General features: G+C 39.7%; 5 protein-coding genes across 18 annotated transcripts in view; 2 read left to right on the top strand and 3 right to left on the bottom strand.

Annotated features, from left to right (window-relative positions):
• Window positions 1–525: 525 nt before the first annotated feature.
• LOC111452146 (ALA-interacting subunit 5-like) lies at window positions 526–5,350 on the top strand. Its single transcript, XM_023092712.1, has 9 exons — window positions 526–678; window positions 913–1,011; window positions 2,096–2,154; window positions 2,245–2,319; window positions 2,446–2,562; window positions 2,676–2,746; window positions 3,519–3,819; window positions 3,981–4,270; window positions 4,993–5,350. Exons 2-9 carry the CDS (start codon window positions 954–956, stop codon window positions 5,051–5,053), a joined length of 1,032 nt encoding a protein of 343 aa, XP_022948480.1. The 5' UTR covers window positions 526–678; window positions 913–953; the 3' UTR covers window positions 5,054–5,350.
• A 132-nt stretch (window positions 5,351–5,482) lies between these two features.
• On the bottom strand, window positions 5,483–9,397 carry LOC111452147 (zinc finger protein 4-like). 3 transcript variants are annotated; one of them, XM_023092713.1, is made up of 3 exons: window positions 8,498–9,397; window positions 8,269–8,384; window positions 5,483–6,631 (listed from the first exon to the last, which is right to left on the bottom strand). In XM_023092713.1, the coding sequence occupies exon 3, from the start codon at window positions 6,543–6,545 to the stop codon at window positions 5,763–5,765; it is 783 nt and encodes a 260-aa protein (XP_022948481.1). In that variant the 5' UTR covers window positions 6,546–6,631; window positions 8,269–8,384; window positions 8,498–9,397; the 3' UTR covers window positions 5,483–5,762. The 3 variants fall into 3 exon arrangements, with proteins under 3 accessions (XP_022948481.1, XP_022948483.1, XP_022948482.1); XM_023092715.1 differs by having other exon boundaries at window positions 5,483–6,388; XM_023092714.1 differs by lacking the exons at window positions 8,269–8,384; window positions 8,498–9,397 and adding an exon at window positions 7,025–7,581.
• Window positions 9,398–9,527: 130 nt separating this feature from the next.
• On the bottom strand, window positions 9,528–15,621 carry LOC111452143. Of its 2 annotated transcripts, XM_023092701.1 has the most exons (14): window positions 14,605–15,621; window positions 13,356–13,568; window positions 12,925–13,129; window positions 12,781–12,856; window positions 12,545–12,680; window positions 12,308–12,412; window positions 11,290–11,379; window positions 11,114–11,203; window positions 10,960–11,025; window positions 10,295–10,351; window positions 10,146–10,223; window positions 10,019–10,066; window positions 9,815–9,914; window positions 9,528–9,723 (listed from the first exon to the last, which is right to left on the bottom strand). In XM_023092701.1, the coding sequence occupies exons 1-13, from the start codon at window positions 15,184–15,186 to the stop codon at window positions 9,843–9,845; spliced, it is 1,818 nt and encodes a 605-aa protein (XP_022948469.1). In that variant the 5' UTR covers window positions 15,187–15,621; the 3' UTR covers window positions 9,528–9,723; window positions 9,815–9,842. The 2 variants fall into 2 exon arrangements, with proteins under 2 accessions (XP_022948469.1, XP_022948468.1); XM_023092700.1 differs by having other exon boundaries at window positions 9,528–9,914; window positions 14,605–15,620.
• Window positions 15,622–16,701: 1,080 nt separating this feature from the next.
• LOC111452144 lies at window positions 16,702–22,999 on the top strand. Of its 9 annotated transcripts, none has more exons than XM_023092703.1 (13): window positions 16,702–16,863; window positions 17,070–17,110; window positions 17,225–17,290; window positions 17,410–17,488; window positions 18,332–18,421; window positions 18,611–18,724; window positions 18,850–19,038; window positions 19,870–20,381; window positions 20,508–20,607; window positions 20,707–20,766; window positions 22,006–22,098; window positions 22,187–22,306; window positions 22,380–22,999. In XM_023092703.1, the coding sequence occupies exons 3-13, from the start codon at window positions 17,256–17,258 to the stop codon at window positions 22,698–22,700; spliced, it is 1,713 nt and encodes a 570-aa protein (XP_022948471.1). In that variant the 5' UTR covers window positions 16,702–16,863; window positions 17,070–17,110; window positions 17,225–17,255; the 3' UTR covers window positions 22,701–22,999. The 9 variants fall into 9 exon arrangements, with proteins under 9 accessions (XP_022948471.1, XP_022948475.1, XP_022948476.1 ...); XM_023092707.1 differs by having other exon boundaries at window positions 17,070–17,143; window positions 17,209–17,290; XM_023092708.1 differs by lacking the exon at window positions 17,070–17,110.
• Window positions 23,000–23,407: 408 nt separating this feature from the next.
• Window positions 23,408–25,797, bottom strand: part of LOC111452692 (organic cation/carnitine transporter 7) — a 5,011-nt gene continuing 2,621 nt past the window's right edge. For all 3 annotated transcript variants that reach the window (XM_023093527.1, XM_023093525.1, XM_023093526.1), the window contains 3 exons: window positions 24,492–25,017; window positions 24,198–24,400; window positions 23,408–23,753 (listed from right to left, as the gene is read on the bottom strand). In XM_023093527.1, the coding sequence (XP_022949295.1) occupies window positions 23,526–23,753; window positions 24,198–24,400; window positions 24,492–25,017 (957 nt within the window). In that variant the 3' untranslated portion in view covers window positions 23,408–23,525. The remainder of the gene's footprint in view (window positions 23,754–24,197; window positions 24,401–24,491; window positions 25,018–25,797) is intronic.

The following is a 25,797-nucleotide window of genomic DNA, read 5'->3' as shown; positions in this document are numbered from 1 at the left end:
CTACAAAAAAAAAAAAAAAAACACATGAATCAAGTTTCCCACAATTTTTTTCTCCAGTCTCTCTCTCTCTATATATATATATATATAATATTTTATTAATATAATTTTCGAAAAAAATAAGTTTTAATGCCATAACATAGCCTTTTCTATATAAAAAAAATTCCATAATTTTAATTAAATTTCAAATATATAAGTAATAATATTTATGTCTAAAATAGAATAATGGTACATTTAAAGAAAATCATAAAAATATAAATGGAAGACAGAAAATATATATATATATATATATATATATATGTTTATGTATGTTTATTTATATAAAAGTGAGGACGAAGCGGGGTGGAGAATAATCTCTCTATTCATTCTCGTTCTTCGTTTAAACTGAGATTTCTTATGGGACGAGGAGCCTCCACGGACCGACCGTTGGTCCCGAGAGGTATAGGTAAATGGATTGATATGAGATTATTGATATTTTGAAAAAAAAAAATCCAAAAAAGGAAAAGGCCTAATAAAGAAATTTCTTTTGAAAAAAAATAGAAAAATGAAAAACATGGAAACCGCGCGAAACTACTTCCACTAAAACGTCGATGATGAGCGATATGTTATCGTAGCCTTACCAAAACAAGAAGGTGGGTTCGTGAAGCAAGGGACACCGATCGGATGAGATCCATCAATCAGGTTTGACATTCTGTTTTCTAACTTCTTTTTCGTCTTTTATTTTGAAATTTCTCCATTCCTTATTGAAAATTTCCCCTTAATTTTGGGTTTCTCTTGTTAGAATCGTTCAATCTATGAAGGAATAATAAGTTTTTGTTGTAATCCTCTGTTCTATTTCGAAAGAATGAAGGATCAAAGTTGTAGAAGGATGAGATTGGAGATTCTTAACATTGTTCTTTTCTTTTTGGTGCGTAGAAATAAATAATACTCACGGGACAACGAGCTCGACGGGTAGAATGCAGCAAGGAAATTCTGATTCGTCCACCCCACCCAAGAAATCGAAGAAACCCAAATGTTATATCTTTTTATCTTATTCTAGTTTTTGTTTGTTTTGTTCGTCTCCATTTTTATGTTTTCGTATACGATCTGTTCTTTTGAGCATTGTTTGTATAATGCATGAAAAGCTCTTCTGTGGAACAGTTTTTTGGTTTTTGCTTCTGGTTCTGAATCCATGTTTGTCTATCTTTGCATTACAATTGTTTTTAATGCAATCCTTCCAGCCATTTGTATGCCTCGTTCTCATGTTATGGCGTTCTGTATTCTGTTTTAGAGGCGACTTCTTTGTTGATTGTTAATGGCTGTTTGTTCTTTTAATACGATCTGTTCTGCTCTATGATTTAATCTCTTGGAATTTCTTCCTCGTTTTTTGGGCGGTGTAGCGTGAGAAACACACCTATGGAGAAATTTTTTGTTTTGTTTTTGTGTTTGTGTGTGAGATCCCACCTCAATTGGGGGGAGAACAAAACATTCTTTATGAAGGTGTGAAAATCTCTCTCTAGCAGACGTGTTTTAACCTTAAGGGGAAGCCCGAAAGGGAAAGCCCAAAGAGGATAATATCGGCTTGGGCCGTTACAAATGGTATCAGAGTCAGAGTCAGACACCGAGCAAAGTGCCAGTATGGAGGCTGAGTCCCGAAGGGAGGGGGGACATGAGGTGATGTACCAGCAAAGACGCTGGGCTCTAAAGGGGTGTGGATTTGGTGGGGTCCAACATCGATTGGAGACTGGGCCCCGAAGGGGGGGTGGATTGTGAGATCCCACATCGGTTGGGGAGGAGAACGAAACACATTTTATAAGGGCGTGGAAATCTCTCCCTAGCAGACGTGTTTTAAAAACCTTGAGAGGAAGCCCGAAAGGGAAAGTCCAAAAAGGACGATATTTGCTAGTAGTGGGCTTGATCGTTACCTTCTGAGTCTGAATATATGTATGTGCATCTTTGCATTATAATCAAATATGTTCCTTCTAGCCATTCGCATGCTTCATTCTTATGGCAATGACTTCTGTATTTCTGTTATTTCTCATTAATGTAAGGCCGATTCTATTGGCAATGCTATAGCCATTTGGTTGATGCTCATACATTTTTGTTAATTCCCTTGCAGATTCTAGATTTACACAGCAAGAACTTCCTGCTTGCAAACCAATTCTAACACCAGGATGGGTAATCCTATAAAAGGATTTGAATTTATTTTTTGCTCAAGTCCCTATCATAGCGTTATGCACCTTTTTATTAGTGTGACTTTGATTTCAGGTTATAACATCCTTTGTTGCTGTTGGCATCATCTTCATCCCCATTGGCATTGCTTCCTTATTTGCATCAGAACAAGTACTTTCTCGTCTGTTGCCCCATCCTCGTAAATTCGATACAATGCAGTTTTTATTTATTAATTTATTAATTTATTTTTGGACTTTTAAATGCCTAACTTGAATATATGCTTTCCATGATACTCAGGTTGTTGAAATTGTGGACCACTACGACCATGAATGCCTTCCTCCTGAGTATCTCAGCGATCCTCTTACGTTTATTAAAAACAGTAAAACTAATAAAACCTGTAGTAGGAGGTTGACTGTAAGTACAATTTCTATTCTCACTGTTGGAAACCATATTGGATTTTGGTTTATTTCGTGTTTGTCTCTTAATTTGTCTGTCTTTAGGAGTTTTACCAGCTGAATTCTTTTCAGGTTCCTAAACCAATGAAAGGTCCGGTTTATGTCTACTATCAGCTTGATAACTTCTATCAAAATCACCGACGGTATGTGAATGTTTTTGTTTGGTTATTGACAAAACAGTTTGTTGAGTCTTGAATATGAGCCCTGCTGTTTATTTCATGATTTGTGAGTTTATTAAATTATGTGAATTGCCTCAAATTCTCGATATAACTTATTAAAGTAAAGATATGAAAATTGCATTTTAAGGAGGAAACTGGTGGAAATAAGCCAAGCTGTTCATCAGTTTACAGTTTTGTTTTAAGTTTATGTCTTAATTTACCTACAAGACAACTGGAAGTTAAGGAATTTATTCAGACATATCTTCGTTAGATGTTACTCCTAATAAAAACTCTTGTTGTGTAGTTATATTTTTATTATTGCTGTGTTGCCTTCATTTGGTTTGCCCACTGTGTATTATTATCTTGTATCACTTGCTTCATGCATTTCTTATTGATGATGGTATCATTATTTCTATGAGATGGAGGAAATTGGTACAAGCAATTAAGATGTGTTTATTTTATGAGGCGGCTTTCCGCTACAAGGAAGAACTGGGTGTATTCTTAAAGAATCTCTATGAATAAGAATAAGGCTCAGAAGGGGGGATGCCTTCATCTTCTCTTTCATTTGTACTATTATTTTTTTAAACTTTTTTTTTCCTACGGAAGTAAAAGATAAAGATTGTTAGGCAAAAAAATATTGTGCACCTTTTGAAATCGTTTATCCTTGTACTTCCCAAGTCTTCAACAGCTTTTTCTATTCTTTTTCTTCCATTTTAACATATTTTTCTGTTGTTTTTGACGTATGAAACATTATCAGTTATGTAAAAAGCAGAAGCGATAAACAATTACGAAGCAAGGCAGCTGAAGCAAATACAAAAACATGTGCACCAGAAGCGACCATTGGGACAGGGGATCCAATTGTCCCTTGTGGCCTCATTGCATGGAGTTTGTTCAACGACACGTATGGTTTTTCCTTGAAGAACAAGGTACTTCCCGTCAGCAAGAAGGACATTGCCTGGAAAAGTGACCAAGAAAAAAAGTTCGGATCTGATGTCTATCCTAAAAATTTCCAGAGTGGAAGTTTGATTGGTGGTGCAAAACTAAATGCGAGCATACCAGTGAGTATGCTTAATCTACCTTCTACCTCTTCGTGTCGATGCTGTTAGATTACAGTACTGTTTACCTCCTCTTCATTGCATTTCCACTTTTTCTTTTTCTTTTTTTCTTTTTTTTTTCTTTTTTTAGTGAATAAACATGCTTCCATTTTTGTGTGTAATAGCTGAGCCAGCAAGAGGATCTTATTGTTTGGATGCGAACAGCTGCATTGCCCACCTTCAGGAAGCTATATGGGAAGATAGAAGCAGACTTTGAAGCTAATGATGTAATAACAGTGGTGATAGAAAACAACTATAATACTTATAGCTTCGGTGGTAAAAAGAAGCTGGTCCTTTCAACCACCAGTTGGATTGGTGGGAAGAATGATTTTCTAGGCATAGCTTATCTTTGTGTTGGAGGACTCTGCTTGTTTTTAGCAATAACCTTCATACTCCTTTACGTCATCAAACCAAGGTGAGCAAATTAATCTTCTAAGCATACAGATAAACTGCAATTTAGGGAAAGATAGTCACTTGAATCAAATTTATAGAATATGACGATACCATGAATTAGTGCTTCCATTTTCTTCATGTTAACTGTCCTATTAGACTGGATAGTTGTTCCTTCAGGATGACTACTGTAGTTATTATGAAACCTACATATGTTTTTCCTTTGATAATTGCACTACCACAAATAGGTAACTATATTAACCCTCCTCTCTTCATCCTTCTGCCTCTCCCTTTCTCATATTGTCTCTTGCATACCTTTTTCCGTATACTCCTCGAACGTTGTTTCTTTACTTTTCATTTTTGATGGCACAGAGTGGGTCTGGTCAAGTATCGGAAAAGAGGTATCTTCAACCTGTATGAGACTTTCTCCATTGGAGATTGTTGTGTCATTGTGCAAATGAAGACGTGTTTGTGGGTTCTCATGGCTAGAAATTCTGTAGGATAACCAGAGCATAATGGATTCATGTGGATACAAAAGTCCATGAATAAAAGAGGAGCCCGTGTTGAAATTCCTTAAATAACCTTATTATTGATGAATTCATCTCTAGCTCCTATTCTAGGAAAGTGTTTATTGTGGAACTAAATGATTTGAATTAAGTCTAAGCGTTCTGGATTGTCATCTCTTCGTTAATTATAAGTTCTTCAACATTTAATCACAGTCGTATCTTTTACTGGATTGTCATGCAGGCCTCTTGGTGATCCATCCTATTTGTCCTGGAACAGAAATGCAGCAGGGCAGTTAAGCTAAGCATCTCTTCTGCACCAAATTCTCTTCTAATGCTCAATGGTTTAAGGTAATAGAATGAGGGGAGGAGGTCTAAAGGTGTTGAAAGCTACTGGTAATTAAAGAAGCCTACTTTATTTTTCTGGTAGCTTAGACTTTGGTTTATAATATATGTATATCTTTGGACCGTGTCTCGTTTACTGAATTCACAGATGAAAACGATTCGATGTAAGCTCAATATTAAGGTGGGGAAATGAAATTTATAATCTCCTCTTTTGTTGAAAAAAGCTGGGGATTGAGGGTGCTACCCTTGCTTTGCTATATTATTATAAGCAAAAAAATTACAAACTTAGATCGAATTTGAATAATTTTGCTCGTAATCTTCGAACCGAACAAGTTTCGAAGTACAAGAACCAAAATTATATTCTAAATCGATTGCTTAACACTTCAAAGGGTCAGATAAATCATAGAGCACTTGTATTACTTAAACATAAGAGCCCCATGCTTATGGCAGAAAAAGGAATAGAAGGCACCAAAATGCTTCTAAAGGAGCTCTTAAACAAGGAAAATTACTGATATCAAACCCACAGCAAACACTAATAACAAGTAGTTTACTTCAAAAGGAAAAGCTAAGTTGGAGCGAAGTGTTTGATTCAAACCCTCCATATGTCACTCACTATACACAGAGAACAATGCAGAAATAGGATGATGAATCCCTCATCAAAGAAGCCTCTTAGAGTTTGAGCGTGAGATCAGGCGTCGAGTCTTCTACATCCTCCGACGACACTTTATCCATTGAGCTTATTCTTGAAATACCAGTTAGTATGAAACTTGGTTGAGTTAGTTCATGAGTGTTTCTAGTTTCTGCCGTTGGACGAAAACTACCTGGCCACATAACCTCCGCTTCATCGTCGTCCAAGAAAATCGGCATGCCTATATGACCCGGTTCGAATCTAGCACTGCTTCCAATATCAGTAGGCTTCATTGGTGCAGTAAATCCATGGAGTAGTGAAGAGTGTGCTTTGATCCCCAAGGACCTGAATGATGACCCTTTCAATGGTAGAGATGCTAGATTTGCATATCTTTCTGCTAGAATCCCCATACGCATTGCCCGTTTCGCCAAGGTTCGCTCGCGCTTATGCGCATTCTGGTGGCCACCAAGAGCTTGCGAACTAAAGAACTTGCGCTGACAGAAGTTGCAAGAAAACACTCTTGGGATAGCAGCAGCTGCTGTGGGGTGGCATGTTGGTTCATTGCTACTCTCACTTGTGCTTGACAATGAAAATCCTGTCGAATCCCGAGTTTCGAGATCTTCGATGTTAAAGTTGAGAGTCAAGTCGAGGCAAACCGACTTGAATCCTGGTTGAGCAGCAACGGGGTTAGCAAGAAAGGAGTTAGTTATGAGGCTATTATCATCAGAATTTTCATGGAGGGAAATGTTGGAAGCAACTTGGCTACTTATGTCAGAATCATTTGCCAAAGAAGGCTCCTTTTCAAGGTCAAGAAATGGTTTCATAATTGAGTGCTGTGTTGGTAGCAATCAGAAGCTATACTTTACATTTAGACATGCCCAAAACTACAAAGAGCTACCCCAACTGCTCCCTGCGCAATGTTCAACAGGACACCATCAGCATTCTCCATTTCATTTAAGTGCTCTGCCTTTAATTACTTGTATAATCCCAGAAATTATCACATCCCTTGATGCCAAAATCAAAGTAGTACATGAAATATGATGTTATTTTGGAGGTTCATGGTGAAAAACTTAGTAAAAACCAGAAGGAAAGCAAAGAAATGGCTAATCACTTCATCTTTGTTCTTATAAGGACATGAACAAAGTAGAACCCAGAAGATCAAGCCTCAAAAGCAATTCGAGAAGCCTTAGATTTCATCAAAAACAGAAAAGAAACAAACTCTTCACAGAAGAACAGATTAAACTGTTCCTAATCTGCAAACTCACCAAGAAAATGAAAGGAGAACAGAAGAACAGATTCATACCATGTCAAGAACAAGAAAAACCAGAAGAAACCCAGCTAGCTAACTGCAGATTCTTGAACAGTTGTGAACATAGAAGATCAGAGATTGAAGGCGAATAAGAGATCATGGGAAGTGGACAACAAGAACAGAATAGAGAGATTGTGGCTCAATTGGTGTTGTTTTGAGTATGAAAAATGGTTAAAGGAAAGATCCTGAAACAGAGTCCACTGCTCAGTTTCTGGTTTTATATCAAAAATGGTTAAAGGATGAAGAGGCTTATTATTTAATCACTCCCAAGAAGGTTCCAAGTAGCTTAAGCTAGGTTTTGAGAGAGAAAAGGAGAAGCTTAAACTAAAATAAACTATATCTAAGGAAAGGTAGATTTATTCTTAAGCTAAAAGCAGACCATATCTATTACAATATACCCTGAAAATGCTCTCCATTGTCAATAGCCACTGCCTATTGACCAATGTAACTCCAAATTTTTGGGAGAAAACATAAAGAAACTGAAGGAGAGGAGAGAAAAAAAAAAACCCACTTTTGATGTGAGATTCCACGTCGGTTGGGGAGGAGAACGAAACATTTTTTTATAGGGAGTGGAAACCTCTCCCTAAAAGACGTGTTTTAAAAACCTTGAGAGAGAACCCAAAAGGGAAAGTGCAAAGAAGACAATATCTGCTAGCGGTGGGTTTGAGCCGTTACAAATGGTATCAGAACCAGGCTTTGGGCGATGTGTCAGTGAGGAGGCTAAGCCCCGAAGGGAGTGGACACGAGGCAGTGTGTCAACAAGGACACTGGGATCTGAAGGGGGGTGGATTGGAGAGTCCCACATCGATTAGAAAAGGGAACGAGTGTTAACAAGGATGCTGGCCCCAAATAAGGGTGGATTGTGAGATTTCACATCGGTTGGGGAGGAGAACGAAACATTCTTTACAAGGGAGTGGAAACCTCTCTCTAGCAGCCCCGTTTTAAAAACCTCGAGGGAAAGCTCAAAAAGAATAACCCAAAAAGGACAATATCCGCTAACAGTGGACTTGGATGTTACGTTTAATCGGTTTATTTCAGAAATGGGGGATCTAATTTAATACGAAGCCCTCTCCACTCCATCATTTTAAAGCCAAATAGGCTATAAAGGCAAGCCTATTAAGTGGGCACTAGAAGGCCTAAGCACATGTTTAAAGAGGATTCCTCTCTCTTTCTTTCTCTCTATCTTTTGTAGAACCTATACAAACAAAACAAAACAAAACCAAAAAAAAACACTAAACCTTTCATTGGTTGTCGATGCACAAAATTCGAACTTTTTTTGAAGAACAAACACCCTCAACTGAATGCTGACTTCGATTCTCACATATCATCATCTTCCACGTGAGTTTGAGCATATCTGAATGATCCATTGCATATCAAAACAAAAGGAAATGATCTTCAAAAAAAAAAAATAGAGAAGCAAAAACTCAATGAAACAGTGTTGCCTTTCTCGAGAGAACAGAATATTACTTTTATAATAGCAGAGCCAATCTCCCCCTTCCATTTCTCTCCCACACCTGCAAACAAAAGGAAAGAAAGGGAAAAAAAAAGGGTTGTTTTATATATCAGAGTACTCTTTTGTCCAAGCCATGGCAGCTTCCGACAGCTTTGCCTTTGCGCCGCTCAGCACAGCTACCAAGACAGCGCTGCTCCGTCTCAGCTGAGTGCCCCTGGTGAGCACCTTCTTGGTTGGTCCCCTCCACCACTACTTAGCACTAACAGTTGCAGTGAATCTCTGGTATATTATAAGGTGTTATAATGATAATTTGAGTCACCAATTCAATATTAAACTCTTACTTAATTCAAACCCACTATGTTTAGTGATTCCTTTCTTTATTCCCACTGCTTTTCATTTGTTTTCTTTAATCACCATTCACCATTTTTGCATACATATAATACATATATGTTTGGATTCTTTTAAGGCTTTATATCCCATATGATTTCTCTAAATTCTTTTGCTTTCGGTGTGATCATATTCGTCGATATCTAGAGTTCACTTCTGACATGTTCGTTTCTTTCAATGTTCCCTAGTGTTGAAACTGCTAACTTCCTTATCTGGTTCCTACGATTTCTAGAGATCTGGAGTAATGGTTCAAAATTTGAAGAGTTTGTAGATTCCTATATTCTCCCGCATGTGAGACAAACAATAAGAACAAGAGTTTACAAGTAAAAGGAGAGAGAAAGTGATAGGTAATAGAAATTATACAAAATTTGGAGTCGGGAGGGCTTTCTAAGAAGAGCTTGACATCATGAATCGAAAGAGCAAAAAACATGAAAGGACCTTCTTAGAATGAACAGCTTTCTGAGAATGGTTGAAGTTATGCTCGAACACCTTTAACCATTCGATTTTTATTTAGTTTAGTATAACATGGGGAGACGAAATTACAAGCATCTACGTTTTTGGTCAAAAATATATTTTTTGACCAACTAGGCTATGTTCAAGTTGACAACAATTATCACCGAGCCACCTAATACGACACATCAAAGAAAACATTGAACAGAACACGAAGCAACTCACCTTTCTTTTTTCTTTCCAACCATTCGATTTCTTGTACACTTTTCCTCAAAACATTATGAATGAATACATATACCTATGAAAGTTATGAAACTTTTAATTTTCAAACCTTTACATCCCTTTCCATCTGATGAGAACTTTCTGCATATTTGAGAGATCAAAGTCTCCATGTTGCCATTGCCTAACAGGGAATGAATTTCACATTTATATAAACAGGATAGTAATATGTTTTTCTTAGTGGCAACTTTCAAGAGATGTTGATAATTACAAACGTTTGAAGCCATGAGAAGAGGACTGTGATCATGTGTTCTTTTCCAGAACAGACAAGGCAGGGGTGAGGTAGTTGTTGGCTTTGTCAGGCAAGTGAGCAACCTGCAAGCACAAACATACCACGAGCTTTAAGTATTTGAGCTAGTGAGCGACGCGTACGAGGAGGCATTAAAACTTAGACACGGATAAAATTATTGATTTTGTACCAGCTCGTAGAGTTCTCGTCCTTGCTCAGCAACATATTCATAGCAGACCTGGAAACAGTATAGTTTTAACTTGGGTGGTCATGAGGAATGAACACTAATGCCAATGAAAGCAAAGGTTTCTACTCACATCAAAGCTTTTGTTTCTTGCTGTAGAGTCATGCAATGCTTTTACACAGATGTCAGCAACATCAGCACAGCTGATGGCCTAAATGTTTAAATGGATGAGTAACGACTCCGCTTGATTGTCTATGTTAAGGAAAAGGCTGTTCGTCTTACCTGAGTTATCCGGTTTCCCTGGTCGAATATAAGAGCACGTTGGCCCCCGGGTTCTTCCTGTAAGAACAAATTTTTTGTTACATTACTGCAACACGACCGAGTAGCTTGGATAAATGGTTGGAATATAATTTAACTAAAGATAACACACACCACTGTGGGAACAATACCAAAGAGGAATGTCATTGAATATGATCCAAAGTGCTGGTTCTCCCAAGTAAAGTGTTCATTTTTTTTTTTACTTTCATAAGGATTTTAACCTTCGAGAGCGAGGAGAAAGTGGAGGATGTAAAAGGCAGAGAAGGACAACCACTAAATGAAAAAAGGAATCCGACCCGACCTCAGACTCTTTCTTCCTGACCTATTTGACCCTCTGGCTACTGTTGTTATTTAGGTGGTATCCCGAGATCGAATTCCTCCCAGGAAGTAAACGAGAAGCCCCTCAAAACGTCACGGGTCAAAAACCTAAAGTCCCTTCTCCCAAGTCACATGCATATCAACATGGTCATAACTATACAACCTTCAAATATTCATCATTCAGGGCTATTAACTTCAGAACTTGGGGGAGGTTTGCATGGTTTATACTCTCACACAAAGAAATAGGAAACCTCTTATCTGTGGACTAACTCACTTCAAATAATCAATTTCAACACGATCGAGAACTGTACCTTGAGAGGACCCGGACGGATAATTGTGTACCCAAGGCCCGATCTTCGCAACGAATCTTCCCCAGCCTGAAGGCAAGACATTATTTTACACATTTATAAAGAACACTGAATTCTGAAATGGCAAAAGGAAACAAAATGAGAAAAAAGATTATACCCTTTTTGCCTTGAGAACCTGCTCCCTTCTGGTTGGTTCTACACCAGATCCTGTACATGAAACCAAGATGAAGTCTGTCTCTTGCCCAGTCTGTAAAATACACATTTGATGTCATCAAAGCAATACCGGAGTTCAAAGCTTTTATGTATAACGTAAAAACATCCAAAATAACTCACAGGCAAGGCTTTTATGTATTCCAATATGAGTTCAAAGCTTCTCAAATCTTGCTGCTTTACGCCTGCTGCAGCAGGTCCTTCAGTAGGCCTCTGCAAAAAGGAACATGAAGTTAGTAGCCATTTGAGACATGTCTTCTAAGAATAATAATCTAACTTTAGGTAACTTTGTGATCTTTTATTGTCTTATAGTTTTCCATATTTGAAAAAAGTGACAAATTCATTGTGCTTTGAGTATGGTATGTTGCAGATGAATTATTGGTTTTCAAAGCGTGTCTGCTCGGGAGAGGTTTCCACACCCTTATAAAGAATGTTTCGTTTTCCTTCCCATTCGACGTGGGATCTCACAATCCACCCTCTTTCAGGGCCTAGCGTCCTTGCTGGCACACCGCTTCATGTCCACCCTCCTTCGGGGCTCAGCCTCCTCACTGACACATTGTCCGGTGTCTGGCTCTAATACTATTTGTACCAGCCCAAACCCATCACTAACAAATATTGTCCTCTTTGGGCTTTCTCTTTCAGGTTTCCCCTCAAGATTTTAAAACACGTCTGCTAGGGAGAGGTTTCCACACCCTTATAAAGAATGTTTCGTTTTCCTCCCCAACCGATGTGGGATCTCACAATCCACCCCCTTTCAGGGCCCAACGTCCTTGCTAGCACACCGCTTTGTGTCCACCCCTCTTCGGGGCTCAGCCTCCTCACTGGCACATCACCCAGTGTCTGGCTCTGATACTATTTGTAACAGCCCAAGCCCATCACTAGCAAATATTGTCCTCTTTGGGGCTTTCCCTTTTGGGCTTCCCCTCAAGGTTTTTAAAACACATCTGTTAAGGAGAGGTTTCCACACCCTTATAAAGAATGTTTCGTTCTTCTCTCCAACTAATGTGGGATCTCACAAACCATCAATCATTTGAAAGCACAAAAGAGCAGCAAACTATACTTGGGCAACAATTATATATATAAATTAGAAATCAACTTAATGGTATTACTTGATCATCTAATACTCAGCTGACACACCAACCTGTCTTCTAGGCTCGAAACGAATGGTCAACGTATGCACAAGGAATGGATCGAGAGGTGGATCGTCTGGTTTAACAGGGCGGAAGGATGAAAAAGGTATTCTGACCTGCAAATCATGGATGCAATCTTGTAAACTGTATTCTAAACACAGATATCAACAAATTGCTAGAAAATGGATTTGTTCAAGATGTTTGCACCAGTAGAATATTACATCACTTCGGTAAAAGAGATTTCTTACCCGACAAAATCCAGCTTTCGTGCTAAATCTCGAGAAATATAGTTTACGTTGAGTTGTATCAGCTGAAGGACCAGCTTCAAGAATTAACACATAAGACCTTCCATTCCCACCAACTGAAAGAATGAGCCCCTCATATCTAGTAATGAAACGTAGAAAACGAAACGTGTTCGCAGTTAACACCGTTATTTAAATACCGAACTCTCGACTAAAAATTCAAATATGATAGAATGAGTAACCTGTCGAGGGTGGATCCCAACGGAAGGGAAAGCTTCGTTGACAACTCGACATATCCCCCCCTTGTAAAAACGTATCCTACAATAACAGTTGAAAACATTATATTCCTTTTTTTGTCTTTTGGGTTCAGGATAAATGAATTTTACCTGAGAAAATAGCCTCTCCAGTTTCAGTATATTCAAATTTTGCATCCATGCCTCCATCGTACTTAGAAGCAACAACATCTTGGAAGTAAGTTCCTTGGCGAACTTCCCAACCATTCAACGACTCTTCGGATTTGAACTTCGCAAGCAGAAGCTTACTTTTGCTGCTTTTTCCAGCACGAAGTTGTGCTAGCTCATTATTATAGTCCTACAATTTACACCAGGTATCAGTTTTTGCCAAGATTGCACAAAAAATCAAACATGGAATCACTTTTTCTCCATGATTCTTTCTCTGTTGATGTTCATAATTTAAAGTGGTTCGCTTTTGCACTGATTTGCACAAACAAGTAGCGTTAAAAAACTCGGCACGAATTCATGAATCCACAGTCGAATAGAGAAATTTCGTTATGATTTATGAATACAGAGAGGCAGACCTGAAATGCTTTGGTGATATTGTAAACTCCTTGATGATCAACCCTGAAGAGATCTGCTGTAATTGTGGAACGAGCAGTTGCACAGTAGATGATTTTATTGCAGCCCTCCACAGCAGCCTTAAGGGTATTAGCATCACCAACGTCTCCGACCACGATTTCCACCGATCTTGGAAGCACGTCTAGGATATCATCATCTTCCTTCCTTACTAGAGCCTGCTTGGCATAAGGATAAATTGATGGCTCAGTTAATATAATGAATTTATGAATCAAGTTGCATAAATAGCCCGTGCCTAGATTCAATTGGAATATTTAGTGGTCGTTCGAGCAAACGCTCGAGCATTAGATTGACATCTACGAACGTGATTACATCATCTAGGAAGTCAGTTTTTCAGGATCCTAGAGATCTTAAACTTCTGTCTTAACTGAATTCTTCTTCCAATCTCTTCCAATTGAATTCATGAAGCACAAAAATTAACAGAAGTCTAATCAAAATGTATGTTAACTCGCAAGCACATGTTGCAGCTCTCAAATTATCCCAACTCCCCAACTCAACCCTAAGCATCAGCTATACTCAATGCAACAAGTTCCAACACATGTAACGGTCTAAGCCCACCGCTAGCAAATATTGTCTTCTTTGAGCTTTTCCTTTTGGGCTTCCCCTCAAGGTTTTTAAAACGCGTCTGCTAGGGAGAGGTTTCCACACCCTTGCATAGGGTGTTTCGTTCTCATCCCCAACCAATAAAACGCGTTTGCTAGGGAGAGATTTCCACAACCTTATACAGGGTGTTTCGTTCTCCTCCTCAACCGATGTGGAATCTCACAATCCACCCCCCTTCGGGGTGTCCTCGCTGACACTCATTCCTTTTTCCAACCGATGTGGGACCCCCCCCCCACCAAATCCACCCCTTCGGAGCCCATCGTCCTTGCTGGCACATCGCCTCATGTCCACCCCCTTCAGGGTTCAGCCTCCTCGCTGGCACATCCCTGGTGTCTGGCTCTGATACTATTTGTAACAGTCCAAAACCACCGCTAGCAAATATTGTCCTCTTTGGGTTTTCCCTTTCAGGCTTCCCCTTAAGGTTTTTAAAATACGTCTACTAGGAGAGGTTTTCACACCCTTATAAAGGGTGTTTCGTTCTCCTCCCCAACCAACGTAGCATCTCACACTTCAACACTAAAAGGCAGGTAAAGACGAGCAGACAAAGCAACTGATATAAAGAAACAAAACAATTAGCAAACGAAGTAAAACCTTGACACTGTAGCCACGCAGCATAAGCTTACGAACAACAATGCGACCAATGCGGCTAGTAGCACCAACAACAAGCACAGTAGTATTCTGAGCTCCAGGAATAGCAAACTCACACATAGGCCCCTCCCTAATAAGCATAGCATCAAGAGCTTCCTTATCATCCATCCTTGTAGTCCTCGATATCTGCCCCAACCCAGAAAACTTCCGCCACACTTCATCAAACAGTTGGCGGGACTTCCGCCCCAACCCCACTGGATTCACATCATCCAACGAAATCTTCGGCTGCGGCGGCTGTGGCGACAGTTGCTGTTGAAACCCTTCACTGGAATCCACAATCTCCTCCACTTTCTCTTCATCAGCTGCCACCGCAGCTTTCTTCGATTTAGGTTTCTTCTTCCCCTTATTGCCGGTATTCGCAGCAGCCCTCGTAATCAATGATCGGCAATGGCTTCGATTGCCACTCCGAAAAGAACTCGAAAAGAAAACAGTTCTGTATAGATCTGAAGAGGGTCTCAATCTATGGGCTGCGGAACCGCTCAAATTCGCATAAGATATCGTCGCCGCAGTTGCCTCCATAGCCATTGAACTCCGATGCAACGGTCACTACAAAAATTGCTTGAAAGGAATATGAGGGTTTGTAGAAAAACGACTTAAGGGAGAGATTTGATCACCAATGGATCGTTTGAACTTTGGATTGGAAAATGATAGCAACCCATTTGATTTCTTGCCCATAGAAAAAGGAAGCACAGAAAAAGGCATGGAAAATAAACTAGAAGCTGAGAAGGGACTGTTTGTGGCTCTGAATTTTCCTAACCACACAAAGAAGATGAGGGAATTTGGAGCCATTTTGACAAGCCTTGTCACAGGACCGCCACGTAAAGGCCTTCTCTTCCTCTATAATATCAAGATTCAAGGCGCGTTGTTCAGAAAATCTTGCTTTTGGCAATGCCTTTGTACGATGTTTGTGGCGTGGGATGATGGGTTTCTTCTATTTTGGCTGCAGTGGTTTACAGAGAAAGTAGGGAATTTTTACTATGGTTCTAAAGGTAATGAAAGAAGTTTCCAACCTTTTGTTGAGATGTGGATGTGATGATGAATTCAATTCATCATGTGATTCTAAAGTTGATTGTAAAGGTAGAAGCATGGTAGTTTTTTTAGGTAAAAATATTTAAATTTTTTATCTTTATGGTCGTTGCAAAAGTTAGACGGTCGAAAATGAACGTGTTTGATCGAATATGTTGAACTAAGTATATCTTTTCTATTATCGATGCGGAATCCTGCTTCGTTCTCTTTTCCAATCAATGTGGGATTTCACAATCTATCCCCTTAGGGGCCAGCGTCTACACTAGCACATCGCTCGATGTCTAGGATCTCACAATCCACCATTTTTGGGCCGGAGATTTCACAATCTATCCCCTTAGGGGCCAGTGTCTTCACTAGCACATCGCTCGGTGTCTAAAATCTCACGATCCACTCCTTTAGGGGCCAACTTCGTTCTCTTCTCCAACCAACGTGGGATCTCACAACCCACTCTTTTAGAGCCCAGCGTCCTCGTTGGCACACTGCTTGGTGTCTAGGATATCACAATCTACCCGCTCGAGGGGTCAGCATCCTCTCTGGCACACCACTCAGTGTCTGAGATTTCACAATCTACCCTTGGGGCTAGCATACTCGCTGGTATGCCGCTCGGTGTCTTGCTCCAATATCATTTGTGACCGTTCAAGCTCACCGCTAACAGATATTGTCATCTTTGGCACGTTATGTATCGCCATCAGCCTCACGATTTTTAAACGCGTATGTTAGAAAGAGATTTCCACACTCTTATAAAAAATATTTCGTTCTCTTCTCTAATCGATGTGAGATCTCACGATCTAAGAATTCAAGAATATGGTCTCCTAAACGCATTTGGTAAAAGTGTGGATATTGAAACCCTTCGCCCCTTTTAGTTCAAAGGTCCCAACTCGGCCTTTTCTCTCTTTTTTTTTTTTCGCTTGGAAGATCAACTATTTCACTGATTCAGAAAACGCCACCGACTTTCCACCAACAGAGGGGGTCGCTAGCATAGTGAGGGCTCCTTTATTGCATTATTTAATCTTCTTGTTTAACTTTTGTGGCTTCGACTTTTAAGACTTGAAACCACCGCCACTGCGAAGCGGAAAGCAAAAAATATTGAACTTCTCATTCACTTTCCCGCACACCACTTGATAATTCCACCCTTTTTGGCTCAGCCCTGCTTTTCGCCGAACACCCATCACATCAGTTGAGTTTTAGAGGCTCTCATTTGGGTTTTTCTTGCAAATGCTTTCTGCTCATGCCTTACTGTCGAAACATTCTTTGATTAGGTTCACTTGTTTTCATTATGCTTGTAATAGGCTGCTTTTTTTTCCTGAAAATGACTTGTAACTGTGCCTTCATGAGGGGTTATTTTCTTTTCATATTCATTGCATTATATCGTCTCTTCACAGGCATCTATGGCTTTTGCCTCTCGATTCTGATTGTTTGCGAGGTTAGTTTATGATATGGGTAATGTAGAATCTATGTTTTGGGGTAAGTGTGGGTCTTGTGATGCTTATTTTGGCACGAGTTTCGTTGTTGATGCTTGAGATTTTGGGTTTTTTAGTGTGAAGGTCACTGAACCTCATGAGCTTGGAATGTCGGATTTAGTTGCTCAGACTGGACTTTGTTTGTAAGAGGACTCTTTCCTTTGGGTTCTTCTGTTCTTCATTTCTTCTGTTATCTGCAGAGCTCAGTGGTGTGTTTCCTTTTTAATGCTTTTCTTTGTTTATTGTCATTGTGATGCCACAGATGTGATGATCCCCACTTTGGATACTGTTCTAATTTAGGGAATGTTGTTGAGCTTGGTTTTGCTGACTCTTTTCTAGAGGTAAGATGTTATGGAGATGGTTTTCTGTAACGGAGTATGTGAGATCCTATATCGCATTGCTTATTAGGGTATGAAAATTTCTCCCTAGTAGACGCATTTTAAAACCTTGAGGGAAAGCCCGGAAGGGAAAACCCAAAGAGGATAGTATTTACTAGCGTTGAGTTTGGGCTATTAGAAATGGTATCGAAGCCAGGTACTGGGCGGGGGTGAATTGTGAGATGTCATATTGGTTGGAGAGAGGAACAAAACATTGCTTATAAGGGTGTGGAAACCTCTCCCTAGTAGACGCGTTCTAAAACCTTGAGGGAAATCCCGGAAGGGAAAGCTCAAAGAGGACAATATCTATTAGTGGTGGGCTTGAGCTGTTACAAATGGTATCAGAGCCAGATCCTGAGTGGTATGCCAACGAGAACGTTGGGACCCCAAGGGGGGTGGATTGTGAGATCCCACGTTGGTTGGAGAGAGGAAGGAAACATTTCTTATAAGAGTGTGAAACCTCTCTCTAGTAGACACGTTTTAAAAACCTTGAGGTAAAGCCCAAAAGGGAAAGTCCAAAGATGACAATATCTACTAGCGGTGGGCTTGGGCTATTACCGAGTAGAAAGAAAATGAGGGGAAATATATATAACGTGCGGGCGTATGTGCAGTTTCCTTATCGAAACCTTAACCTTCAGAGTGATTTGCAACGTATTCTCCTGTTTAACGTTAATTCCAAACTTTAACTTGGAACTTTAACTTGACGCAAGAACTGACTTAAAATGAAAAGATAATGATACCTACGCACAGAAGAACACTTGAACACAATTGTCATTAACCATTATTTCTGAGTTTTGTTTGATGTAGCAGAGCACTGTTGCCATAATGGCTACTACTGCTGGATTATTGGAGAAACATGATGGTTCTTTTCCCTACAGATTTCAGCTCGAACAAGACGTAAGTGTCTGGCTGTTTATAGATGTTTCGTTACCGCGCAATAAAATATTATCTTAGATACTTTACTTTTACGCTTCGGAAAATCCTGTCATCCGCTTTGTTCTTTAAGATCAATGGCTCCATTGACATATTATGTATTGAACTTAGTTTTTTTGGGTTGATTGTGAGGTTAAGAATACTATTTTGTAGGTGAGAAGGTTACAACAAAAGTTGCAAGAAGAGATGGAGCTGCACACTTCCCTTGAAGATGCTATTCAAAAGAAGGATCTAACATTAGCCAACTTCTCATGCCTCCCTCATCACGTATGTTGCTTGTAACCGCGCAATTTGTGGATTATTTGGTTTGGTCGTTATGCTTTGAAATATGACGAGAAATAAGGAGAGACGACATGACACGGGTTATGTTCTTTGTGTTAAAATTTGTGTAGGCCCAAGATCTTTTGTCTAGCATTGCAGTATTGGAAGATGCAGTTGTACGACTCGAGCAAGAGACGGTCTCTTTACATTTCCAACTTAGTCAAGAAAAGAACGAAAGGAGGCTTGCAGAATATCGTTTAATGCATTCATCGCCTTGTTCAATATCTGATTGGTCCAATTTGGACACGATGAAGAAACCGGTATGTCATCACATTGGTTTTTATCTTAATGTAAATATTATTTTATATTCGTGAAGACTTGAAACTTTACTTTTTTGTCGATTCTCACTCGCATTTAGATAGGAAATATGTAATGGTCAAAGCCCACTGTTTGGGCTTCCTCTCAAGGTTTTTAAAATGTGTCTGCTAGTGAGAGGTTTCCACACCCTTATAAAGGATGCTTTGTTCTCCTCCTCCCAACCGATGTGGGATCTCACAATCCACCCCCTTCGGGGCCCAACGCCCTCGCTAGCCCTCGTTCCCTTCTCTAATTGATGTGGGACCCCCCAATCCACCCCCTTTCGGGGCCCAACGTCCTTGCTGACACATTGCCTCATGTCCACCTCCCTTCGGGGCTCAGCCTCCTCGCTGGCACATCGCCCGATGCTGGCTCTGATACCATTTGTAACGCCCCAAATCCACCACTAGCAGATATTGTCCTTTTTGGGCTTTCCCTTTCGGATTTTCCCTCAAGGTTTTTAAAACACGTCTGTTAGTGAGAGGTTTCCACACCCTTATAAAAGATGGTTCGTTCTCCTCTCCAAACCGATGTGGGATCTTTGTGATAATTAGTTTGGTTAATATTCTGGGTTTGAGTTCACTCGCTTTCCATTCTCCAGAATAAATATGTAACCTTGTTAGAATTTTATAGTCCTTGTCGACTGTAAAGAAAAATGTTTCTTAATTCATCGTACGTTGCTCGAAAGCATAATCATGTAGCTAATTTGTTGCTTCCGTTCTAGTCCAGCTCCTCCCTGCAGTTGGTTTTTCGTGTCGTATAACTTGATTTGAGTGACGTGTACTGTCTTTCAGAATTCATGGGAAGAAATTGAAGATGGCCTAGTTACGCGCTGTGAGAAAACGTCTGTGACAGAGGTCAATGAACGTTCCCAATCAATAGAATGCGAGAAAATGTCTCGAGGGCCACCGTCAAGTGGCCTCTGGCATCACCCTAATATCTTATCAGAAGAAATGGTCAGATGTATGAAAAACATATTCATCTCTCTAGCAGATTCCCCCGTGCCATCCAAGTCATCAACATCGGAAAGCCACTCGCCTGCATCGCCCCAAGGACATCTCTCCAGTTCATCATGGTGGTCATCATCCGAACGATCCATTATTTCATCGAGAGTACAAAGTCCACAGATTGACCTTCCAAGTAGCTCTGAAGTATTGGCCACACAGAATACCTCTGATCCATACAGTGTGCGTGGAAAATTAAGCTGGTCTGACATTGGAAACTATTCACAAGCAGCTGAAGTTTCTTGGATGTCAGTTGGAAAGAAACAACTAGAATACGCTGCAGGAGAACTGAGGAAGTTCCGGTAACGTTCATAAACCACACTGACCTTTATTTTTCTTTCGTGTCGGGTTTTTCCGTTTCTTGGCAATATGATAATCCAATCCATGGTTGACCTGTTTTTGGCCTAATGTATCTGTTTCGTGAACAGCACTCTTGTTGAGCAGCTTGCGAACGTGAATCCCGTCCATTTAAACAGGGACGAAAGGCTAGCGTTCTGGATTAATTTATATAACGCACTAATCATGCACGTAAGCGGCTTCTCCTCGTTGAATTTGGTTTAATACATTGCTAGTCAACTGTAAACAGATGCTGAGATGGTTGTCCGCATCTCATCTTGTTTTCGACAGGCTTACCTGGCATATGGAGTTCCAAAAAGTGAGCTGAAACTTTTCTCTTTGATGCAAAAGGTTTGGTTTTGAAGGCCACATTTCTTCTGTTATTAATTGCAAGTATAGCAAACACATGCTGTAGAGCTGTAGTTAGCGTGTTGCCTCGCCCTCGAGGAAAATCTTGATAAAAATGTCTTCCTCTAAAACAACTGTAACAGCCCAAGTTCACCGCTAGTAGATATTGTCCGCTTTGGTCTGTTATATATCGCTGTCAGCTTCATTGATTTTTTAAAACGCGTCTACTAGGGGGGAGGTTTCCATATCCTTGTAAGAAATGCTTCGTTCCTCTCTCCAACTGATGTGGGATCTCACAATCCACCTCCCTTGGGGGCCAACGTCCTCACTGGCACACCGCCTAGTGTCTAGCTCTGATACTATTTGTAATAGCCTAAGCCCATCGTTATGTATTGCTGTCAGCCTCACGATAAACATGTCTACTAGGGAGAGGTTTTTACACCCTTATAAAGAACGCTTTGTTCCCCTCTCCAACCAATGTGGGATGTCACAATCCACCCCTCTTGGAGGCCCAACGTTCTCACTAGCACACTGCCCAGTGTCTGGCTCTGATACGATTTATAATAGCCAAGGCCCACCGCTAATAGATATTGTCCAGTTTGGCCTGTTACGTATCGCCGTCAGCCTCACGATTTTTTAAAACGCGTCTACTAGGGAGAGGTTTCCACACCCTTATAAGGAATGTTTCGTTCCCCTCTCCAACCGATATGAGATCTCACAACAACATTTTTAAAAGACTTCAGTCTCAAAAGATCTAATCGAAGCTATTTTCTAGGAAATACCATATACTATGTGCTTGCCTTTGCTGGTTAGTAGTTACCATTTATAAATATTTTACTTCTGAGGGTGGCTTTGGTGATAAGATTCGAGATGTTTGAATCTACCTTCCAAAGTCTCGAGTTCGAGCGTTCGGGTAGAGATTTCATAACCAAACTCTTTGTTGTCGTCACCCAAAGTTAGTTTTTGAGTCGGCTAAGTGTCTGTGGATTAGTGAGGCGTGTCGTGAGCATAATGCAAAGATTGAAACCCCTCCTAGTTATGAAAAACAAATCTAAGATGTGCATTCGAAGTCTTTGTGCTCTTGTATCGTGCTCGATATCTATTTGAAACAGCACCCTTCATGCCAAAAGGTCTGGAAACGATCAGTTTAAGTCGAAATGCGTACTTCGAATCGTGTTTTGTTGTCCTGTTCTTTCTTTTTGGGTATTAATGATTTGTTTCTTTTGAAATGTAATCTCATAGGCTGCATACACAGTGGGGGGCCATTCTATCAGTGCAACAGGAATTGAATATGTCATCCTCAAGATGAAACCACCAGTCCACAGACCACAAATTGTATGCATTTGCTATATATATTGTTTTTTTTTTTCTTTCTGTTTAGTTCATTGATTCATTACCCTGTTTTGTGGAAACTTGTAACCAGGCTTTGCTTCTTGCTCTTCATAAGTCGAAGGTGACGGAGGAGCAACGAAGATTTGCAATAGACAAACACGAACCGCTCTTAACATTCGCTCTGAGCTGCGGAACTTACTCATCTCCAGCGGTAATTCTGGATGAACGAACTCACGTGTATTAACATTTTTCTGCTTCAAGTCTAACTTGTACAACTTATGTAGGTGAGGATCTACACTGCAAATAACATCCGAGACGATCTTTTGGAGGCACAACACGATTTTATTCGAGCGTCTGTAGGTGTTAGCAGCAAAGGAAGATTATTGGTACCGAAACTGCTATATTGCTTCGCCAAAAACTCGGTTGACGATACAAATCTGGCAGTATGGATATCTCATTACCTTCCACCCCGTCAAGCTGCTTTCGTTCAGGGTTGTATATCCCAGAGGCGGCAAAGCTTAATCGGTTCTTGCAACTGCGGTATTCTTCCTTTCGATTCTCACTTTCGGTATCTATTTTTGCCTGAGAAATCTTCATTGCAATGATATCTTCATGAATTTGTATAGAAATTCACCAAGTCTTCAACTTTAGTATTCTGCATTTGGTTGCATAATGTGGGTGTAAATTTCTTTTTTGGGGAAGTATGCCTCCTTTTTCTCATCAGGGCTCCTAAGTTTTGTATATTGCGTCCAAGGGGAAGGGAGTTGGTTCATTTTCTGCAGGTGATTGATTATGTATGTGCACGTTTATACAATCACAATAAGCTTCTACCTTGTTCTTGAACTGACCTTAGTGATCAACTTAAAGATATCAAAGACTCTTCTTTGTTATCTTGTTCAGCTTTCGGGTTTCGATTGTGTAATGATGTGAAACGAGCAAGATGCGTTTAGTTCGGCTCAAGCTACTACTAGAATTCTAATGTGATAGGTTATAGACTTGTCGATGATGTCTATCAATTATCGCTAGAAATAGTGAATTGACCATTTTTCTTCTTACATGAACACATTGCATTCATGAAAAACTCTCTACAAAAGAGCACAGAATTCTCCTATTATGTCAACAGACTGAATACAAATGTAACAGCAGAAATCACAATTCCAACATTTGTTCATATATTCTACATAAAACTAGTGAGTCCTACATTGTATCCATCTAATAGTTTTGAGTATGAATAGCATTTTTCCAGACCTTGTAATGTACATCTGCAAGATGTTCTCTGGCCAGTATCGAAAGCATCGAAAGTCTTGTGGTCGATACCAGAGGTACGGTCTCTTCAATAATATCTATTGTAGCAGATATTGAATAAAGGAAATGGAGGCCAGATCGAGATCAAGATCGAGCCAATTGGAACAATGTGATCAATATGTATTCTAAGTCTCAGCTACATTTTCAGGAAGATGTAGTCCCTTGGTTTCGAATGGGAAGAGCACAACACAGATCCCTGACAGAAGAATTACAATCTCAAACAAAATAATGGCCGCTGTTTGATGGCATCCTTTAACCAAAGCTACTGCCACGAGAGGGCATACCATTCCTCCAATTCTTCCAACGGAGCTAGCAATCCCGACACCGGTTGTTCGGATTGAGGTCGGATATATCTGTAGTTTGCATAGATTATAAGAGTATAAATAAGTTATACCCAGAGCGAAGAAAGTGCTTGAGAAAAACTAAACAAGAATAAGATTGCACCAAGAAACAGAAAAGTGTAAGGAGGAAAACTTCGGTTGGTAATCACATTTCAAACCAAGGTGGAATAAAGGACAGATAAAGAATGCAAATCTGTAATAACGAATCCTGTCATGATAGATCACACAATCAAATAACATGGGAAGTGATTGAGATTTTAGTTTTAGAGAAGGCATATGATAGGAAAATTCAAGTCCAGATCAAAAACAAAGTATCAAAAGCAGACAACCACAGATCATCCTCTTAACATCACATATTATGGAACATAAACTATGAACCAGCAGAAAAACATGTCTAGTTGTGATACATGATGTGGCAATTGTCTCTTAGCAATGAATTTTAGTGTTCGAACTTACCTCGGGAGCATATATGTAGACAACTGTGAATGTAGATGTGATGCATATGCGAGCTCCAAACAAAAGGCTAGTTGTTAAGCCATCAACCCGATAAAATGCCAAGGGAAATAGAAATGTAGCAGCCAGGAAGAACATTGCAGACATCGATAACTTACGCCCTAATTTGTCAACAATGACAGCTGACAATGCGAGACCAGGTAACTCTTCAAAGAAAATTTGAGGTTAGATTATCATCCATCCACCAAACCTTGCCCCTGACTAGAGAAAACTTTGGAACAACCAAAAGACCGTTACCTGCGAAACTAGAGATAAAGACATCTCTGTAGTTGACATCATCATGTTCATTTAGATGCATATCAGTAGTCGTACATCTACTCTTCCCAGTCAACTCGGTGGTCAGCAACACGAGGCCATAATAAGAGAATGCATTTCCAAAGAAAACCACCCACAACAGCAATGTAGACACAATCAGTTCTCGAGAAAGAAGCTTTAACAATGGAGAGAGACTCACTATATTAGATTTTGTTGCTCGAGGAGTTTCAACTTTAGTTTGTCTTGGCGAAAGCAGATGTACATCTTCCACGGGAATATTTTGCTCCTCAAATTCATACGAGTGACCAGAAACAAGAACGCCAGGAGGGAGATTTGTTCTATTACGCCGTGCTATTTTCTCTAAAATAATAGCTGCATCACTTGTTCTGCCTTGTAAACAGAGATATCGTGGGGACTCTGGAGTATATTGGTAGAAGATCAGTAGAAGAAATGAAGGAAAAGAAGAAAATGCGAGAAGCCACCTCCAACCTAAGCTTGGCATGACCTTCTGCAAATAAGAGGGTATACAATATGAAGGTGACTACAAACATTTTCAATGTCCGCTGGAAAGCATAGAGTCAAAAAAATGATAGGAAGAGCCAATAAGAAGACTAAATTACCGAGGTTCAAAAATCAGGTGAATAAGCCTGCATACCTCCATGTGCAATAACTAAATTTAACCTAAATTTAAAGAAACCTAATTTTGTTTCACCTTTAGAAGACTATCACATCAACCCCTAATGGCAACAGGACAGGACAGGACATAGATTATGTTCTCAATCCCTCCTGTTATATGTCAAACTATTTTGATTCATCACATAATGAAGTTAACTGCTGGAAAACTTGTTATTGTTCATAGCCACAATTAGGAGAGGGCAGCTTCTTGTACAAATGGATTACCAAATAACAGCATAACTATCAAAGTTGTTAAGCTAATAATTAATTTTCACCTGTTAGAACAGCAGGTAACTAACAACCAATCAACTACCGGTTAGCTAAAGACTAACAATTTCAAACCATTCACAAATAGTAACTAATAGTAAAATGTTTAGTTGCAGAGAAACACTACTAACAGAACGTCTCCATATAGCTGCTACGAAATGTTATCAAGGGAACAAATAGAAATACAGCACTAAATTTAAAGAGTAAAATAATCTCCAAAATTAGATATCATTTGCAAGCAGTGTCAAAGTTGGTCGACCAGAAATGAATCAGGCAATGAACACAACTTCCTATACATATATTTTCTTGTCCGTTTTTTTTTTTTTTTTTTTTTTTTTTTTTTTTT

Source organism: Cucurbita moschata, unplaced genomic scaffold (genome assembly GCF_002738365.1).
Source record: "Cucurbita moschata cultivar Rifu unplaced genomic scaffold, Cmos_1.0 Cmo_Scf00014, whole genome shotgun sequence".
Classification (NCBI taxonomy): Eukaryota; Viridiplantae; Streptophyta; class Magnoliopsida; order Cucurbitales; family Cucurbitaceae; genus Cucurbita; species Cucurbita moschata.
Note: the sequence above shows the minus strand (reverse complement) of the source record. Positions and strands in the feature narration are given on the sequence as shown.

What these genes read in the sequence shown, in the direction of transcription:
- LOC111452143 (XM_023092701.1), bottom strand. Translation starts at nt 15,186, where the DNA reads ATGGCTATGGAGGCAACTGCGGCGACGATATCTTATGCGAATTTGAGC. An exon ending in CGAAAGCTGGATTTTGTCGG is followed by an intron (nt 12,413 to 12,544) that starts GTAAGAAATCTC and finishes CATGATTTGCAG; the next exon opens with GTCAGAATACCTTTTTCATC. An exon ending in AGGTTCTCAAGGCAAAAAGG is followed by an intron (nt 11,026 to 11,113) that starts GTATAATCTTTT and finishes TCTTGCCTTCAG; the next exon opens with GCTGGGGAAGATTCGTTGCG.
- LOC111452144 (XM_023092708.1), top strand. Translation starts at nt 17,256, where the DNA reads ATGTCGGATTTAGTTGCTCAGACTGGACTTTGTTT. An exon ending in CAGTCCACAGACCACAAATT is followed by an intron (nt 22,099 to 22,186) that starts GTATGCATTTGC and finishes ACTTGTAACCAG; the next exon opens with GCTTTGCTTCTTGCTCTTCA. An exon ending in GAACTTACTCATCTCCAGCG is followed by an intron (nt 22,307 to 22,379) that starts GTAATTCTGGAT and finishes CAACTTATGTAG; the next exon opens with GTGAGGATCTACACTGCAAA.
- LOC111452146 (XM_023092712.1), top strand. Translation starts at nt 954, where the DNA reads ATGCAGCAAGGAAATTCTGATTCGTCCACCCCACCCAAGAAATCGAAG. An exon ending in CCTTATTTGCATCAGAACAA is followed by an intron (nt 2,320 to 2,445) that starts GTACTTTCTCGT and finishes CATGATACTCAG; the next exon opens with GTTGTTGAAATTGTGGACCA. An exon ending in CCTGTAGTAGGAGGTTGACT is followed by an intron (nt 2,563 to 2,675) that starts GTAAGTACAATT and finishes AATTCTTTTCAG; the next exon opens with GTTCCTAAACCAATGAAAGG.
- LOC111452147 (XM_023092713.1), bottom strand. Translation starts at nt 6,545, where the DNA reads ATGAAACCATTTCTTGACCTTGAAAAGGAGCCTTCTTTGGCAAATGAT.